The following is an 18,962-nucleotide window of genomic DNA, read 5'->3' on the forward strand; positions in this document are numbered from 1 at the left end:
GTATTAAAAAAAAAATTCTAGGACTCAAATATGAGGCAAGCATCTTATAAGCAGAATAACCAGACCTTTGCTGATCTCCACATTAGGCAGGCTAAAGATGTCAAGGTCCATTACCCCTCCTTTCGTCTCTTCTGAGAGGTCCAAGAGGACCAGTCTGTCTGCAATGCCCTGTACAGTATAATAAGAACATACAGCATTACACAAACACAGCCAGTTACTCAATATAAGTTCATTCAGAAGTGAAGCTAAAGGAGAATGCACAGCCTCGTATGCTGTCTTATGAAGAAAAGGTAATATAATAGCAATGAAAAGGATGTGCAAGCAAGAAACTACTATGAACTTTTGAAATGTGATCCTTTAGGCTTAACAGAAAATTGGGATCTAGTAGGACTTAACCCAGAAGTCACAGATTGCAGATTTCCTTTGATGGGACAGGAGTAATTACGATAATTTGGTGCACTGAATACATTTGCTGCTGTTTCTTGAGTTTATGTTTTCATTTTAATGTCATAATTTCCATTTTGAAAGTACTGAGAGTGATTTTTTTGCTCTATTTTAATGCCTCATTTCTAGCATGAAAGTCAATACCAATGCCAAGTTTCTCTTTAAAAAAAAAGATAATAAATCTAAAATAAAATCCTATTATCATGTAGAACTCTTCCCAGATATCTAATAGAAAACACTCCACATGCCTGTAGATGGCTCTCTGGTTGCCACAGTAGGCTAACTGTAAATGACGGCACAGAAACTTCTCAGAGTCAAGTTACCTTTACGGGTATTTTTCTTTTTCTTTTCTTTAAAGATTTATTTATTTATTTGAGAGAGAGGAAAAAAAAAAAAACACACACAAGCAGTGAGGAGGGGCAGAGGGAGATGGAGAAGACGACTCCCCACTGAACAGGGAGCCCAGTGTACAGCTGGATCCCAGGACCCTGAGATCATGACCTGAGCTGCAGGCAGATGCTTAACTGAGTCACCCAGGTGTCCTATGGAAGGTCTTCTTCTAAAGTGGTAAGCAGTTTGAGGATCTTTCCTATATTAGGGTACAGAGGCAAGAATACCCAGGGATCCACCAGACTGCCAGGCAGAAAGTACAAAAGAAAACCCATCTATAGTATTATTAGCTCTGTGACATTGGGCAAGTCACTGAACTTCGCCTTATTTCATGGGGCTATGAGGATTACTATGTGACCCAGAGCTGGCAGAGAGAAGTCCTCTCTAACTTGTACCTATTAATTTTATTACTGTCAACTACACTCAAAAGAGAAATGCAAAGAAAACTATGAGTTATCATTTTTAATTATGAGACACAGAAAGACCCAAAAGTTTAACAACAATAATGTGAGAAAACAGGCATTCTTACATACTGTGGATATGAGAATAAACTGGTACAACTGATATGGAGGATAATTTGACAAGTTCTACCAAAATTTAAAAAGAGTAATTCCAGCTTTGCACAGTACCAATGAGGTTTATCCAAGGCTTGATTATTGCTAATTAAAAATGGTAATTCCTTTAATCCATCTATCTCATTTACAGAAATTATCCTACAAGTTTATTAGTACATAGGTAACATAATACAACACGTATAAGGATATTTAAAGAGCTAGAAATGACCTAATGTCTGTAAGGATGATAGCAATAATGAAGCAGGATAACATTATGGCTTAAAGCAGAATTTCCCATACTTTAAGGGATCATCATTCAACCACTGGGTAGCTCAGTGGTTGAGCATCTGCCTTTGGCTTAGGTCATGATCCTGGGGTCCTGAGATTGAGTCCTGCATCAGGTTCCCCACAGGGAGCCTGCTTCTCCCTCTGCGTCTCATCAATAAATAAATAAAATCTTAAAAAAAAAAAAAGGGCAGGAGGGGATCACAATTTAGATTAGTGCAGCACATGGGACACCAGGGGTTTTGTGTCAAAATGCAGATTCGTTTCCATAGGCCTGGGGTGGGACCTTAGATAATACAACTTCAATAAGATCTTAGGTATCACCAGTGCTGCTGGTCTGAAAGCCACAGACTGAGTAGTAAAGATTTAGGATACAGGCTCTGTAAATAGACTGCCTTACTTCAAATCCTGCCTCCATTTATTAACAGTGTGACTTTGGGCAAATTATGCAACTTCATCTGTAAAATGGTAGTAATGATAGTACCCAACATAGGGTTAGGTAAAATTTAGTAAAAATCAGTCAAGTGTTTAGCTGAGCGCCTGGCACCTAGTAAGCATTCAATCAGTAAAGGTCAGTTGCTGGCGCTATGACCACCACTTCTACTGATATTATTATGACTACTACTGTATCATAGCATTGCATGTATCTTGTATCAAAATATTAATATTTACAAAGAAAATGGAACAAAATTTCCATTTGGACAGTTTACAGACAAAGGAGTACTGATAGTGAGATGGTAAAGAAACATGACTTTAAGGGGCCTTCTTGTACTTACCAAAACTCAACAAAATTGATAAAACTCAATACTGTTAAGGATGTCAAAAAATCAGATTGATGTGCATAACTGTTATGAGCAGCATAAATCTGCCTTTCTGAAGTGCAACTAGCAATATATAATAAGTGCCATAAAGACCATTCATGCCCTCTGATTCACTAGTACTGTTTTTGAGATTATGTACACCTAAAAGAAAATTCAGAGGAGAAAATAAGCAACTCGTAAAGCAGTATTTATGGAAGGATTCTATTTAGTAACAAAGGAACTGAAAACAGTTCAAATTCCAATTAAGAGGGATTGACTAGTTAGTATATTCAGATGGAGGGTGGAGGAAATGAAGCGAAGTCAAAAGTCAGCATATGTTGTTCTACACAGCCAGCTTTTAAAATTTTCTAGCTCCCTGGATATAATTTAATTGTTTACTAAAGTAGAACCTATCTCTGAGACATATGTGAGTCTGAAGTAAAAAGGAAAGAACTTAGATGACAACATTTTAATAGAAAAGTAAAAACAAAATGTCAGGTACCAAATAAACAGAGAGGGACAGCTATTCTACTCTGGGCTACATCCCTGAAAAGACACAGACCTGCTGTTATCATGATACTGGGACCCTGGAGGGTCTTTTGAACTTCTCTGGAAGGGAATTTAAGCTTTCCTGAAAATAATTTATATACAAAAAGATCTAGTAAAAAGGACTGATGGAAAAATAAAGAAATTTCAAGCTAGTGTAAAATATTAACTTAGAAATTATTATCTTAAGAGAATATAGAGTAATTACACAAGAAAAGGCAATCTTTAAGAAAAAATGTTAATTTTAGAAAGAGCTAAAATTAAGTATTACATTAAATAAGAGCTTAATTAAAGCAGCATGACTCAGAAAACACAAAGGAATTGGTGACTAAGTCAGATGAATGTCAGGTTGAGGTTTCCCTTGGAATAGGATGATGAGCCCATTGTTCAAATCACTTTTTTAAAAAAAAATTGTATTTATTTATTCATGAGAGACACGGAGAGGCAGAGATACAGGCAGAGGGAGAAGCAGGCTCCATGCAGAAGCCTGACGTGGGACTTGATCCTGGGACTCCAGGATCACGCTCTGGGCTGAAGGCAGGCGCTAAACCGCTGAGCCTACCCAGGGATCCTGTTCAAATCACTATCTATCTATTTATTTATTTATTTCAAATCACTTTTTAAAAGCCTATTCCAAGTACTAATTAAGAAGCAATATCCCTGATGAGAGCTTTCAGTTTTGTTTATTTTTTTTTGCCAAGTTACTAAATACATTTTAAGGTAAAATGAGTTTTTTCCACATGACAAAATGAAGCCATTATTTCTTGTATGTTAAACATAAACTACCTAAAAGTCTAGCAATGTGATAGATGGATATCTAACCACTATGCTTACATACCTTTGCTGAGATTGCTAATGTGCAGGCAATACCCAGTTCTCCACCTCCAACCACAGTAATTTTATTGACGGTTTTATGCTCATGATTTACCCAGTTCTTTGCATTTATGTCTGAGACACCTAGAAATAAAAGTGAATTATCATGAGAGTTTTGAAATAATATCAAAAAATCTTTTTTAGCATCTTAAAAAAGTACACCAACCTTCAATAGCTTGGACAGAAAACATAATGCTACTCCATAAGCATTCGAAAATACTTGAACAAGTGAAATGCAAGACAAACAGGAATCTCAGTAAATATTCTCAATAGAGCCTAAGACTAAAAAATAGGATTTCCATAATTCTGAAAAACATTCTGATTCTTACTGCTCTGGTCTATAAGGCAAAAATGTTCAATGCCTTACTGACTTTCGTAAGTGTGGATATCTGACTTATCCTCAATGAGAAACATGGAGAATCAGATTTTCTGGCCCAATATTGAATGAGGCAAAAAGATACTTAAGTATATAATGAAAAAGGTTTGGGATCATTAATATATATCAAGTAATTTTGAACAAACACAAATTGTTTTATCTGTCAGTATAAGAGTAAGCTTTCACATTTTAAGAAACCACATTCATTGGAACTATATGGTAACACCCTATGACAGATGTATAGGAAAGAATTTTTGATTCAACACAGATATGTACAGATACATGAATATTTTTATTTATAGAAATCCAGTAGCAGAGAGTAAAGGATATTAGTGAGAAAATATAAATTCATAACTCTCTGATTAACAAAAAATACAAACCTTCAGTGATTTTTGCAATATAGGCTAGCAAGTCTACCTGCCGTGCCTCATCAGATGATGATAGAGAATACAGGGGAAGTTCCTCTTGAAACTTGGCAATCATTTCTTTAATTAGTCCAACAATGACAGATTTAGGCTGCAGAATACACACAAAAGAAAAAGTTACGCAAAAAATTTCCTAAAGAATACTACCTTCTTGGGACACCTGGGGGGCTCAGTGGTTGGGTGTCTGCCTTCGGCTTGGGGCATGATCCTGGGGATCCAGGATTGAGTCCCACATTGGGCTCCTTGCGGGGAGCCTGCTTTCTCCCTCTGCCTGCCTCTTTCTCTCTCTCTCTGTCTCTCTCATGAATGAATAAAATAAAATCTTAAAAAAAAAAAAAGAATACTACCTTCTTAACCTATACATTATTATCTAAAGTTAACTAAAAGAAAGTTTTGCATTATGCTCTTATTTTTGGAAAACTACCATACAAATTACATGATAGTATTAACCGAAAAATTACTTAATTCTTTTAACTGAAAATTAGAGAAATGCTAGTCTACATCTCCGAAAGATGAGAAAATAACATGAATGTGCTTATAGCAAAGTACTTATATGTTCAGGAACCATCTGCCTATCTTTTTGTTTGACTTTTTAAAGTAATTTTATTTGAGACAGAGAGAGAGAAAGAGAGAGAGAGAGAGAGAACCGAGCAGGGGGAGGGGCAAAGGGAGAGGGAGAAGCAGGCTCCTCACTGGGCAGGGAGCAGAGGTGAATGAGGGGCTCCATCCCAGGATCCTGAGATCATGACCTGAGCTGAAGGCAGAGAGATGCTTAACCGACTGAGCCATCCAGGCGCCCCCCCCCCTTATTTTACTTATTTAATTGTGAAATAATTGTAGACTTATAGAAAAGTTGCAAAAAAGTACAAAGAATTTTCATATATTCTTCACCCGAGATCACTCAAATGTTAACATTTTAGCAATATTTTCTCAGTCTCTTTCCCTCTCCATATTTTTCTGAACCGAGAATAAATTGCAGATCCAATACCTTTTCACCCCTAAATATGTTAGTAAATATTGTCTAAAATATAGGTCTAACACAGCACATTGAATCTCTTATGGAAAATGTCTGTAATCCTTGGTCTAGACATTTCTAGATTCCTTCAGCTCCAAAATTCTGTGTAATTGTACTACATAATTATAATTCCAACCTCATGAGGAACTTAAAGTTACTGTAGTACTTTTAAATAGGACAATTTAAATAATGTAATGTCTTCTTAAGACTAGTTCTAATTCTATTTTTAAAAAAAGAGGGGCAGCCCCGGTGGTGCAGCAGTTTAGCGCCTCCTGGAGACCCAGGATCGAGTCCCATGTCAGGCTCTCTGCATGGAAGCCTGCTTCTCCCTCTGCCTCTGTCTCTGCCTCTCTCTCTCTGTGTGTGTCTCTATGAATAAATAAAAAATCTTAAAAATAAATTAATTAATTAAATAAAAAAAAGAAAACTAGGGGCACCTGGGTGGCTCAGTGGTTGAGCATCTGCCATCGGCTCACATGGTGATCTCGGGGTCCTGGGATTGAGTCCCATATCAAGCTCCCTGGAGGGGGCCTGCTTCTCCCTCTGCCTAAGTTTCTGCCTCTCTCTCTGTGTCTCTCATGAATAAATAAAATCTTTTTTAAAAATCTAGTTTTAGCATATAATAAAAAGGTTCAGAATAGTAAAATGAAACCAATATTGTCTGAAGTCAAGCACAACCTCAGCTAGACTATTATCTGAGTATTTACCATACTAACAAAACTATGAAAAGAGATGCAAGTGAAAATGAGAAAAGGGAAACAGGAAATATGAATTCCCACAATAGGCTAGAGATGTCAAAATACTGTTTGAGGATAGCTTAAAAAAAAAAAAAGGGTAAAAATGGATGAAGGAGACAGAAGACAATTAAAAAAAAAAGGAACATACATGACTGATTAATATATGAAAAAGATCTCAATTTCTCAAATAACAGAAAAACATTAAGGTCCCTCCAACTGACAAATTTTTATTATACCTAATTTATCACGTTGATCTATCAATCTTATTTATTAAAATCACCAAATAATGCAAATGATATACAAATTCATAAAGTAAAAGGTCAATGTTCCTCCACCTATTCTCCACTGCCAACTACTTGGTGTGCATCACTTCTTTTTGTATTTCTTTTCTTTTTTTAAAGATTTTATACATATTAAAAATACAGAAAAGTATAAAAACAAAGTAAAACATGCCCATAACTGCATGCTTTCTTATGAGATGTATATAAAATAAAAAGTTGTAATCCTAACACCATCTTTTACTCCAGCTATACTTGACCCTTGACCTATCCCTGGTCTCTTTCAAGGATTCCTGGTCCTCCTGTCCCACAACTTCCTGGATACATATAAATATATTATAAATTATCCTTTCACAAAAATCTTACTTCCAAAAATGAGAACACATTATATACCCTTCTAAATAAATATATGGAGATAAGCGAAAGTTTGCTTTGCTTTAATAATAATACTTTCTGCCAGAACATGGGTGCTGAAAAAGAGGTATTCTATGCTGATTTCAAGTGATCATAGACATACATTTTGTCCACCTTTTGGAGGCCAATTTGGCAATATGTAAGAATTGCCTTCAAAACATTTATAAACTTTGATCCAGTAATTCCATTCCTAGAGATTTATCATTACTAAATTATTAAAGATTTATAATATATACACTCTTATGTTTACATATCTTTATCTTTAAGGATGCTCATCATTAAATTTCTAACAACAGAGCAATTTGTAAATACATCATGCCAGTATCTTTATGTGGTATCAGGTAACCAATTAAAGACCATGTATTTTGAACATATTGTTTAAAATGAGAAGTGCTCAGCATAATGGTAGATGACAAAAATACAGAAAACAAAACTGCATAATGTGAAAACTTATGAACTAAATAAACTAGTTCCATATATCACTGTGAATGAATTTTTAAAAATGTTCAGTTAAAACAAAACATAACAGAAGGTTATATACAGTATGATTCAATTTACATAAAAGTAAAAAGCAGGCAAAACTACAAATAAATTCATATATTACATAAGAATCTTTAATAAGGAGGGACTAAGAAATAGTGTCCATTATCTTGCCAGTAGCTTTTCATGTGCTTTATCAAGCAGTAAACAACCATAAAAAGAGGGGGAGCAAATAATACTTGGTTCCAAATAATTGAGCTCCCAGTAATAGTTGGAGACAGCACTTCATGCAGGCTGCTTTTTGCCACTGGGGTTTGGAACTTGGGTGACTCCGGGGAGCTCAATTTCAAATTACTTTTAAAGTTCATGTGAGAAATACCATTGAAAGAAAATTCAGTAACTTATTTGTACCATTAGGATAAAGAGAAATACTCAGAAAAATAAAGACTCATAAAAGAAAATCCAGGGATCCCTGGGTGGCGCAGCGGTTTGGCGCCTGCCTTTGGCCCGGGGCACGATCCTGGAGACCCAGGATCGAATCCCACGTCGGGCTCCCGGTGCATGGAGCCTGCTTCTCCCTCTGCCTGTGTCTCTGCCTCTCTGTCTCTCTCTGTGTGACTATCATGAATAAATAAGTAAAATCTTTAAAAAAAAAAAAAAAAAAAAAGAAAATCCAAATTGATCTTACATGGCTCCAGTTTTGAAGATAGGGCAAGTAAATTCTGCCTTGAGCATCCACATGTTTTCCAACTGAGATTCCCATGTTTGCGGTTGGCTTTAAGAAGCAAATGGGGGGAGCAAACGGGTGGGAATCCAAAATCCACAGACGAATTGGTATGTTATAGGTATTACCTATTTGAGACAAACACACTTTCAGACAATGATGAAGTATGCACATTACATTCATGATACAGCAAGGTGGCATTTTAAGATGTGTAGTTTAGGGGATCCCTGGGTGGCTCAGAGGTTTGGCGCCTGCCTTTGGCCCAGGGTGTCCCTGTTGGAGCTGTTGTGCCCAAGATCGCGAATCCGAGAAACCACCAAGGAGCCGACACCGATGCAAACACAGGAGGGTTTATTTACAAGCTCGAGCTTGGGTCCAAGTATATCCGACACAGCGGAGCAGGGACTTGGACCCCGAGACTAAGAGGCTAGCAGCTTTATAGGGGCCAGTGGCCAATGGGATACGCAGAAAGTTGCAGAGTCATGGGTCCACAAGCAGGTGGCCGATTGAATTACATTTTACCCTAAAGTATCCATTTTGAACTGGCCCTATCACTGAGCCGATTTCCAATTAGGGTGTGCCCAGCAGCTTGACTAGGGTGGGGCAGCGCCTTAAGCAATAAGCAGGTCAAGTGGGGGCCATATAGGAGGTGGCAGGTGCAGCACAAAATGGAGTTAGTCCTGCTCTGCTTGTCCAAGGGTAGGGGATTTTTGTTAAATTTCCTGGGTCCCACAGGAGCCTGCTTCTCCCTCTGCCTGTGTCTCTGCCTCTCTCTCTCTCTCTCTGTGTCTCTCATGAATAAATAAAATCTTAAAAAAAAAAATAAGATCTGTAGTTAAGTGTATATGTAAAGGATTTGTATAAATCAAGGCCTACTTCTCCATTTTCATGTTCCCATGGTGTAAAGCACCAGCATAACACTTGAAGAAATTTAAAAAGACAATGGCCAGTTCATCTAATTAAATTCGATAAATATTTACAGGAGCTACTATGCCAGGAATTTGGGATACAGCATCTTTTCTACATAACCTTCTTTGTTCCACCCAAATGGAACTATTGCAACTCTTTTGAAAAGCAGTGGATACTTCTATTTTTATACTTATTCTGCACTGAAGTTATCTCCTTACAGGTCTGTGTTTCCTTTCACATTGTAAACTTCCAGGGGATTATGTATTATTCATTTCTAGATCCCCTGCATCAAGTATAGTGCCTAACATACTGTCTGACAATAAGTTTCTTATATAAGAGTGAATGAACAAATTAAAAATGGATGAATTAACAAAGATGAATTTGATACATTTGATACTGACCTTCAAGTTCCTCATTAATTGCAAATGAGCTGGGTTAGGTAACATAGAACACAGACCTGAAAATAACCTTATCAGTCCCCTTGTTCTTAAATTTTGGCATACCAAGAGACAGGCATGCATGCTCTTCCATTGTTAACCATGTACATACATTATGCCTACTGAGAACAAAAGCCACGTACATACATTATGCCGACTGACTGCCCTGGTTGCCAGGAAGCCCAAAGCTAAACCTAATAAAAATGCAAAACCAAACTCAAACTACAAATCTGATCAGTTACCTTAGCTGTTCTACTGTATCTTCTGATAGTCATTCCTGCTTTCATAGTCTTACTGCATGTCTTTCACTGTATTTATGAAAATGGCTGCTCAGGAGCAAGAATGTCTAGGTTCAAATTCTAGTTTTACCCATGACTAGCTATATGATTTTAGGCAAGTTCCTTAACTTTTCTGTGCTTCAATTCCTTAATCTATAAAATGGTAATAATAATAGCTCCTACCCCACAAGGTTGCTCTGAGGATGGAATTAGTTAAGGTATGTAAAATGCTTAGAAAAATACATGACATGGTACCATGTAGGGTTGGCAATTTTTGCAATTTACCTAAAACCCATTTTGGAATTAGGCCGGGTCTAAATTAAAAGTTTTATTTTCCACTGCAATCCTTTTCTTGCTAAGGAAATCCTCCTCCCACTGACAGCTTTTCTCATCTTGCTTCCTACTCTAAGGATACAATGATACTCAGCCATATCTGCATGGTAGACTCACTTAAGGTACTTGGAAACATCCCAATAGCCAGGCCACTCCCCCAAAGTTACTGATTCAGTGGGATGGGCTGTGGATAGAATTTTTTTAAAAGCTTCCCATGTAATTCTAATGTGCAGGTAGGATTGAAAATCAGTATAGAAATGTCCTGATACTTGTGGGTCTATTTTTTTCTATCAGTTCTCAGAATCACACTCCTCCTCTACTTTTGTATCAGTTTTAAAAACAATTTTAAAAACTGAGATATAATTGACATAAACATTAGTTTCACTGTACAACATAATGACTTGTTATTACCTCAATATTATTGTGGTAATTACCACTTGTTATTACCATAATTACTTGTATTTACCACAAAATGATCCATAAGTCTAGTTAATATCTGTCGCCATAGTGTCTAAGTATTTACAATTTGGGTATAGGCATAGCTATTGATGATAGATAATTCTATGATTATGAAGTCATGTGATCATAGCACCACAAAGTAACTGACAGGTACTGAGACACACCATCAAATTCCTCCAGAAGCACTCTGTCGAATGTTATATACTCTCTAAAGTAGTGTTTTTCAAATTGTGGCCACAATAATTAATTTGGTAGGGTCACAAAATTAATTTAGTAGGCTGCAAGCAATATTTTAAAATGGAATTGAAAAGAAAATAGAATATATGACAGGTAGTATAGTGTTTCATATACATGTATATAGTGTGTATGCGTGCATGTGTATGCTAGCTATGTATATAAAACTATTTATTATGCGTCACAATCAAAACATTAGAAAGCCACTGTTCTAGACCACGCAGATTTTTTTGGTTTCATAATATTGCTGAAGAAGTAGGACAAATCCTGATGGTGCCACTAATCACTACACATTAAAGAAAAGGAATGTCTATTGATGGTGTCTTCCTAATTGATCAAGGATCTGCTGCCTCCCACAATGCGCCTCCCCAGCAGCATCAATGCATTTGAATAGCCCATGCTTGGCAAAGCAACCAGTGAACAGGATTCCTGTGTCTAACTGGTAAGATTCGCTTACTGATTTGTTCTCTTCTTCCTTCTTTCCCATTCTTTTTGGTCGACAAATGTCCTGCCTTGTACCCTGCCCATTTAGGTTTCAGTAATTCATTACCAAAAAGTCAGAACTGCTGGTAGAGTTCTTGGATCTGAAGTAATTATATCATAAAAATATAATTTAAGTTAGCTGTAAGTAAAGTTCAGATGGGTATCATCTTATTAAGATGAATACACATCTCTAAATGAGTGGATGAAGAAAAAGTGTCATCACAACCTTGACACTATCTTGAAGATAATAATAATCTAGAAAATGTCTGCAAGTATACATAAGGAAATACCAATGGAAGATTTATTCGGGAAATTAGGACTGGGTGGAAAGTTAGGTATAAGCTTAACCACTTCCTTTCTCAATTGTTTAAATTGTTTTAGCGTGAGTATATATTATTATTATACTAATAAAACTAGAAAGTGAAAAATATAGGGAGACAATAATTTATTAAACATTTATTATGTGCCAGGCATTATGCCAAGAGCTTTACTTACAGTAATTCATTTAATCTCCTAATTTTAGAGTGAGGCTCTATTATTGTACCATTTTACAGACAAGAGAGATAATACATTCTGACCTTCTGATCAACAGGAAATAACTAGTGTGGATTATATTGAGTTGATATAATTCTACTCAAAAGCAAAGAAGAAAAAAGAATGTACTGAAAAAATGAAGATACTGCAGGTACCATTACTACCTTGGAAGACCCAGTGTGAGAATCAGTGAAATAACTTCTTGGCTCTTGGAGACGCAGAATGCCAATGAGGGGCATCATACCAATGATATTAAAATAAGTTTTATGCCATCCTGTTACTTTCCCACAATATCCTTGAAACTGAAATGCTACTAAGCTGTGATTCATTTAAATTCATGAGCTCCTCTGTAAAATGTAACTGCCCTTGACATCACTGGGGTGGCTAATAGGAATGAAGTCAATCAACCAATCAATCATTGGGGTGGGCAATAATTCTCTCTCTCTCTTTTTAACACCTAATCATAATAAATGCAGAACACAAGTAATGGGGATCATATCTGAATAAAGGTGTTGAGGCAGCTAGAAAAGAGTCTGAGAGCTTGGCAGGAGAGGAGAAGGAGGAAAATAAAAATTCTTCAATTTCTGCAGAGCTCACTGCTATCTACTTTCATCTCCAACCACATTTCTATGTATAAAAACCAAAATGAATTCCTATGCACTTCCTGTGGCAAAGGAGGTGTCACGGTGGGACACGAACAGAGGCAGAATAAAACATGAGTGAGCCCCAAGCAATAAGTCATCACGGAGGGGAAGAAATTAGAAAGGGTTTGTAAAAGTCTAGGGAATACCATACGAAGCACTTACTTTGAAAAAAAGTCCCCCAAAATATAGCTTCTGGGCGTCTTTTTGGGGGCAGAATATTCCCATAGTATAGAACTGAATCTTTTGCAAAGGAGCAAACTCCACTGTTCTCTCCCCATTTGTTTACAGACCCTCCTCAGCCCATTTTTAAGGGCACTTCCTCTCTCAAATGCCCAGCAAATTCCTTTGGTAGTCAGTAATCAAATAAATGAACTTGACCTTCAACAAATATTTATCAAGCATTTTCTATAAACACAGCACTGTGTATTAGTGATTTTGGATAACATCCTTCTTGGGATTATTTGCATTTTAAAAGAGGAATAAATTTTTAGTTGTGGAATTTCAGGCACCCCTTCAGAGACATATATTAGAACCAATGCTTCACTGGTGTTCTTTACATCGTACTATATAAGCAATCACCTGTGATGCCTATCTGAAAGGTTAGTCCTGTTGAACACCGATGGAAGTAGGTCTGCACATATAGAAAGAATTAAGTATAGGGGAGCTAGTGATGTTTTGTTTTGCTGGGCAAACACTTAACTATTTTAACCTGTCAGGCTACCTGAAAAGATGTTGCTTCCTTTGAGCTATAATGACCCCCAAATATACTACTGGAAGTTTCAAGTTATAGCCTAATACCAGCTGTGTGGTCGTAGGTAAATCACTTGACTAGGCTAAGATTCAGTTTCACCCATAGAATGGGGACATCATACACAGGAGAAGGGAGAGGAATAAAACATTGATGTAGTGGAGAAAAAGGTGCGACCCTTGCATTTTACTAGGGAAAGCAAAGCGAACTCTCCAAAGAGCAGGTCTATGTCTGTGCAGGGGCTCAGGGCATGCTGCTCAAGATGGGCCACTTTGCCATAAAGATTATTTTGAGTTAAAAGTAATTGAAATACAGCAGATGCCGGAAAAGCTGTCTCCCTCTCAAATGCCTATATTTACTCTGGAAAAAAGGGTATATTCCTGGAAAAGTACTTTTTTTTAATAAATTTATTTTTTATTGGTGTTCAATTTGCCAACATATAGAATAACACCCAGTGCTCATCCCATCAAGTGCCTCCCTCAGTGCCCGTCACCCAGTCACCCCCACCCCCTGCCCACCTCCCCCTTCCACCACCCCTAGTTCGTTTCCCAGAGTTAGGAGTCTCTCATGTTCTGTCTCCCTTTCTGATATTTCCCACTCATTTTTTTCTCCTTTCCCCTTTATTCCCTTTCACTATTTTTTATATTCCCCAAATGAATGAGACCATATAATGTTTGTCCTTCTCCGATTGACTTATTTCACTCAGCATAATACCCTCCAGTTCCACATCGAAGCAAATGGTGGGTATTTGTCATTTCTAATGGCTGAGTAGTATTCCATTGTATACATAAACCAGATCTTCTTTATCCATTCACAGGAAGAGTACTCTTAATAGAGACTCCCCTTTACCTAAAAACATTATCTGCATAATAGGGCAATCTTTGTTTTTCCAAGCATCTCCTTTCCCTTCTTGCTAATGGTCTTTCTCCCTTTTGTGTCCACAGGCCTCTTCCCTTTCCTTAGCTCACAAAAACTTCAAGCTACCTCACTGTCTTTGGAATCTCACGTCTGTGTGCATTCCTCATATGTGTGCCTATTAAGTTCAAATTTCTCCTTTTCATCTGTCTCATGTCAATTTGATTTGAAATCCAGCTAAAAGGACTACAGGGCAGAGGAAGGTCTTCCTCCCCAACATCTGTCTTACTCTCCTCTGTACCCCAGCACCTAACAGAGTATAGGCACATAGTTGGCACTCAGTAAGTACTTGTTGAACTGAATTGAATTTGTAGATACTAAGCTAGGCCACCTTGAATGGGACGGCATTCTGCTATATCCAATAAGGTTCTATACAGGTCATATATACATACATGTGAAAATACTTTGAGAATGGTATGGAACTAAACAAATATAAGTTCTTGTGAAACTGCTCTTTTACAAAATTCCCACATTTTCTCACTTACCCTGGTACATGACAGGAATAGTGCCAGTGAAATTCAGCAGGTCTTTCTGGGAACTATCTTTGAATACTGAAAGAAAAAAAAAAGCCCCAAAATATGTACTCAAAAATAGAAAAAACAATATTAAAGTTTGTTCATGCACATACACATATACAGAAGCACACATAATTTCTAAAATTCATCATCTAGGAATCTGTAAATATATTGACAAGAGGAAATTACTATATATTGTTTTCTTAGGAAGCCAAGAGGACAGGTGAGAGCACAAAGGGCTTTGACATAGAAATCCCAGGTTCCAGGATGCCTGGGTAGCTCAGCAGTTGAGCATCTGCCTTTGACTCAGGGTGTGATCCTGGATTCTCAGGATTGAGTCCTGCATCGGGCTCCCTACAGGGAGCCTGCTTCTCCCTCTGCCTGTGTCTCTGCCTCTCTTTCTGTGTCTCTCATGAATAAATAAATAAAATCTTAAAAAAAAAAAGAAATTCCAGGTTCTAGGCCTACTTTTCCCACTCAGACACATGCAACTTTTGGTTACTTCAATCTCTTTGACCTTCAGTTTCATCATCTGTAAAATAAAGATACTGTATCATAAAGTTGTCATAAGGATCAAATGAGATAATGTGAAAACAACACATCTAAGAAGTTTAGGATTTTAAAATGTGGGGGCATTATCAAATAATTGTCATGTGTAACAAATCAGTTATAATTACTTTCAGATACCAGACAATAACTTTATAATCAGAAAAAAATGTTAGCTTCAGGTTTTTTTTTTTTAATTTTTTTTTTTTAAATTTTAATTTATTTATGATAGTCACCGAGAGAGAGAGAGAGAGAGAGAGAGAGGCAGAGACACAGGCAGAGGAAGAAGCAGGCTCCATGCACCGGGAGCCCGATGTGGGATTCGATCCCGGGTCTCCAGAATCACGCCCTGGGCCAAAGGCAGGCGCCAAACAGCTGCGCCACCCAGGGATCCCTGCTTCAGTTTTTATATTTATTTATGTATTTAGCTTCAGTTTTTAAAGTGACCTTTTCAAAAGATCACTAATTATCTTCTTTGGTTTCTCTAACTCCATTATTCTCAACTTTCTTTCCACCTTCATGTCCCTGAAACTTCGACTTACCCATCAATGACTGGGACACAGTGGTTGAAAATTAAAGACTCTCATCTCCGAACTGAATATAGGAAACACTACCTCTGGTTTCAAACTACCCAACTGCTTTGGGAGGTAGATAAGAATTAATTGGTATAATGAAGTTTTAATTTTAAGTCTTTATGTTGATGAAAGACATTTAAAAGAACAAGCCATACGTGAACAACAGGCAAGACAGACATATGTACAAACCCGACTCCATCCCTAACTTCCTGTGTACTTGAGCAAGTTATTTAAACTCTTTAAGCCTCGGGTTCTTTATCTGAAAAATGAAGATGGTAACACCTCACAGCTTTGGTTGTAAAAAAAAATATGTAAGATAATGTGGATAAAACATCTGGAAACATATCAGGCATTTAATAAATAGTAGCTGTTAACAGCCCCCATCTCAGGCACTTCTGCAGCACCAAATAATGAGGTGCTAATCAAGAGAGGCTAGCAACAGCTGGGCTAGAATTTAATCATTTCTTCCACATATGAAAGTAGTATTCCTAAGAAATACTTCAACTACTCCTCAAATTTTCTAATACCTAAATCTGAGTTGTACATTTCTAAATGCAACTAATTCAAATATAAAACATACCCACATACAACAAAGTCTCTCAAACCTGTGTGTTTTGACTAATCTGTGGGCTCTAAAATCAATTTAGTGAGTCTCAATCCACATTTGCTTTTAAATGAAATGGAATGGAATGGAAAATGCCAGAGTCTACACAGTTATGTGTCTACAGAGTCATGATATAAAACATTTCTGAGTTTGGGTTGTGGTCAGAAATTCTGAAAGGCAGTGAAGTAAAATCTTCACTTCTAGGTAACTATACATTAACTAAAGATAATAACTAAACTTTGTTATTAATAATTCAGAATCAATCATATGGCAGGCGGAATAATGGCCTCCAAAGGTGCCCAATACCCTAATCCTTGGAACCTGTAAATATGTTATTTTATTTAACAAAGAGACATTTTAGATGCAATTAAGTTAAGGACCCTGGGATGGGAAAATTATCCTATATTATTGGAGTAAGCCTAATATAATTACATTGGTCCTTAAAAGCAAAGATATGACTATAGAAGAATGGTCAGAGAGATGCAACATTGCTAGCTTTGAAGATGGAGGAAAGAGATGAAGAGCTAAAGAATGTGGGTCACCATTAGACACTAAAAAAGGCAAAGAGGGGCACCTGGCTGGTTCAGTCAGTGGAGCATGCAACTCTTGATCTCAGGGTCATGAGTTCGAGACCCACCTTGTATGTAGAGATTACTAATAGAAATAAACTTTTAAAAATAGTAATAATAATAAAGGCGGGCACCTGGGTAGCTCAGTGGTTGAGTGTCTGCCCTTGGCTTAGGGCGTGATCCGGGGGTCCTGGACTGAGTCCTGCATCGGGCTCCCTGCAGGGAGCCTGCTTCTCCCTCTGTCTGTGTCTCTGTCTCTCTCGGTCTCTCATGAATAATAAATACAATCTTTAAATAATAATAATAATATTAAAGGCAAGGAAACAGACCTCTCCCAGAGCCTCCAGAAAGGACCTAAAACCTGCCAACACTTTGATGTGTTGCCCTTCTAGCCTACAGAACTCTAAGGCAGTAAACTTGAGTTTTTTAAGCTACTAAATTTGTGCTGATTGTTGTTTATTTATTTTATTCACTTATTTATTTATACTCAAGTATAATTAACAGACAGTATTATATTAGTTTCAGATGTACAATATCAAGATTCAAAAATTCTATACACTTGTCAGTGCTTATCAAGGTAAGTGTACTCTTAATCCCTTTTCTCTCTTTGACCCATCCACCCACTCCCACCCCTCTGGCAACCAACAGTTTTGTTCTTTGTATTTAAACCTGTAAGTTTTGCTAATTTGTTAAGGCAGCAATAGAAAGCTCATATAATATGTTGTATTAACTTAAATTTCCTCCGAGACCACAGGTTGCAAAGTATAGTTCAAAATCAGGGGATAAAAGAGAGAAATGAGAAATTATAATTCTATAGCTCTCTGTGAATAATTAACAATTAAATGTAGCTAAAACTAGGGGTTATGATTCTTACCATAAGTGTCCATGGAATATCTGAAATGTGGGAAAAATCTATTTACATTCTTTAGTTCTTCCACAGTTAGATCTCTGAACGTGTACTGAAAAGAGAAAAATGAGAGTGGAATGAATAAAGCTTTAAGCAAAAGAACAAATACAATCAATCTTTAAAAGAACTCTGTGTGGTAGGCCCTGGGCTCTGAGTTTTATGAACATGAATAGTATGTGATTTAATCCTTTTAATAAGGACCCCATGAAGTAGGTAATAGGGCTGACTCAACAGAGGGTGAAAATTAAAGCTAGCGAATCAAAACGACTTGAAGAGCGAGGTAGCAAGGAGTGAAGCCAGAGCTCAAACTCTGGACCTGGGCCTTTCATCACTGAATCAGGTGGCCTCCAAATACTCCCTGAGGGCTTAAGAAATAGAGCAGGAGCACCCATGTCACCACTGTTCAGGATCCAAGTCTCATTCTTGACTACCTCATTCACTTGAGACACCCTGAATTTCCCTCCCAACCCTCCTGGCACTTCATCCAGGGTTTCAAAGGGAGAACAGACAGCATTCAAGAGTTTGCAGTCGAGTCAACTGCCTCCTCATTCATCCAGAAATACTACCTTGGCAAAATCATTTAACTTCTCTAAACTTATTTCCTCATTTGCAAAGAGAAATAATACCTGTCTCCTAGACTTAGGCTGAGGATTAAATAAAGGGAAAAAAAATATGTTAAAAATCTTTTCTCAGGATGCCTTGGTGGCTCAGTTGGTTAAGTGTTCGCCTTCAGCTCAGGTCATGATCTCACGGTCCTGAAATTGAGCCCCACAATGAGTCTGCTTCTTCCTCTCTCTGCCCCTCTCCCAGCTCATATGTATGCTCTCTCTCCCTCTAATAAATAAATAATCTTAAAAAAAGAATCTTTCTCAATCTGAAAATGAATTTGAGAAAACAACTGCATTTGCAAAGGTATCAAAAAGAAAGAAAC

The 18,962-nt window shown here is 37.2% G+C and overlaps 1 protein-coding gene and 1 long non-coding RNA gene across 13 annotated transcripts in view; one reads left to right on the forward strand and one right to left on the reverse strand.

Annotated features, from left to right (window-relative positions):
• LOC119877367 overlaps positions 1–11,434 on the forward strand; it is a 39,365-nt gene extending 27,931 nt beyond the window's left edge. Inside the window, exon 2 of the long non-coding RNA XR_005375811.1 lies at positions 11,332–11,434. This is a non-coding gene — a long non-coding RNA (uncharacterized LOC119877367). The remainder of the gene's footprint in view (positions 1–11,331) is intronic.
• The window catches only part of UEVLD (UEV and lactate/malate dehyrogenase domains), a 50,646-nt gene that overhangs the window by 24,034 nt on the left and 7,650 nt on the right, over positions 1–18,962 (reverse strand). For 9 of the 12 annotated variants that reach the window (XR_005375810.1, XR_005375808.1, XR_005375809.1 and 6 more), the window contains exons 2-7: positions 17,999–18,083; positions 14,801–14,866; positions 8,306–8,469; positions 4,649–4,784; positions 3,858–3,976; positions 66–168 (exon numbers count right to left, since the gene is read on the reverse strand). Coding sequence is in view for 9 of the 12 variants with exons in the window: in XM_038569210.1 (XP_038425138.1) it covers positions 66–168; positions 3,858–3,976; positions 4,649–4,784; positions 8,306–8,469; positions 14,801–14,866; positions 17,999–18,083 (673 nt within the window). In the remaining 3 variants the exon portion in view is untranslated. Of the gene's footprint in view, positions 1–65; positions 169–3,857; positions 3,977–4,648; positions 4,785–8,305; positions 8,470–14,800; positions 14,867–17,258; positions 17,313–17,998; positions 18,084–18,962 lie in introns of those variants that run through there. The other 3 variants (XM_038569217.1, XM_038569216.1, XM_038569212.1) reach the window with 3 other exon arrangements.

The sequence above is a fragment of the Canis lupus genome, chromosome 21 (genome assembly GCF_011100685.1).
Source record: "Canis lupus familiaris isolate Mischka breed German Shepherd chromosome 21, alternate assembly UU_Cfam_GSD_1.0, whole genome shotgun sequence".
NCBI classification, from domain to species: Eukaryota; Metazoa; Chordata; class Mammalia; order Carnivora; family Canidae; genus Canis; species Canis lupus.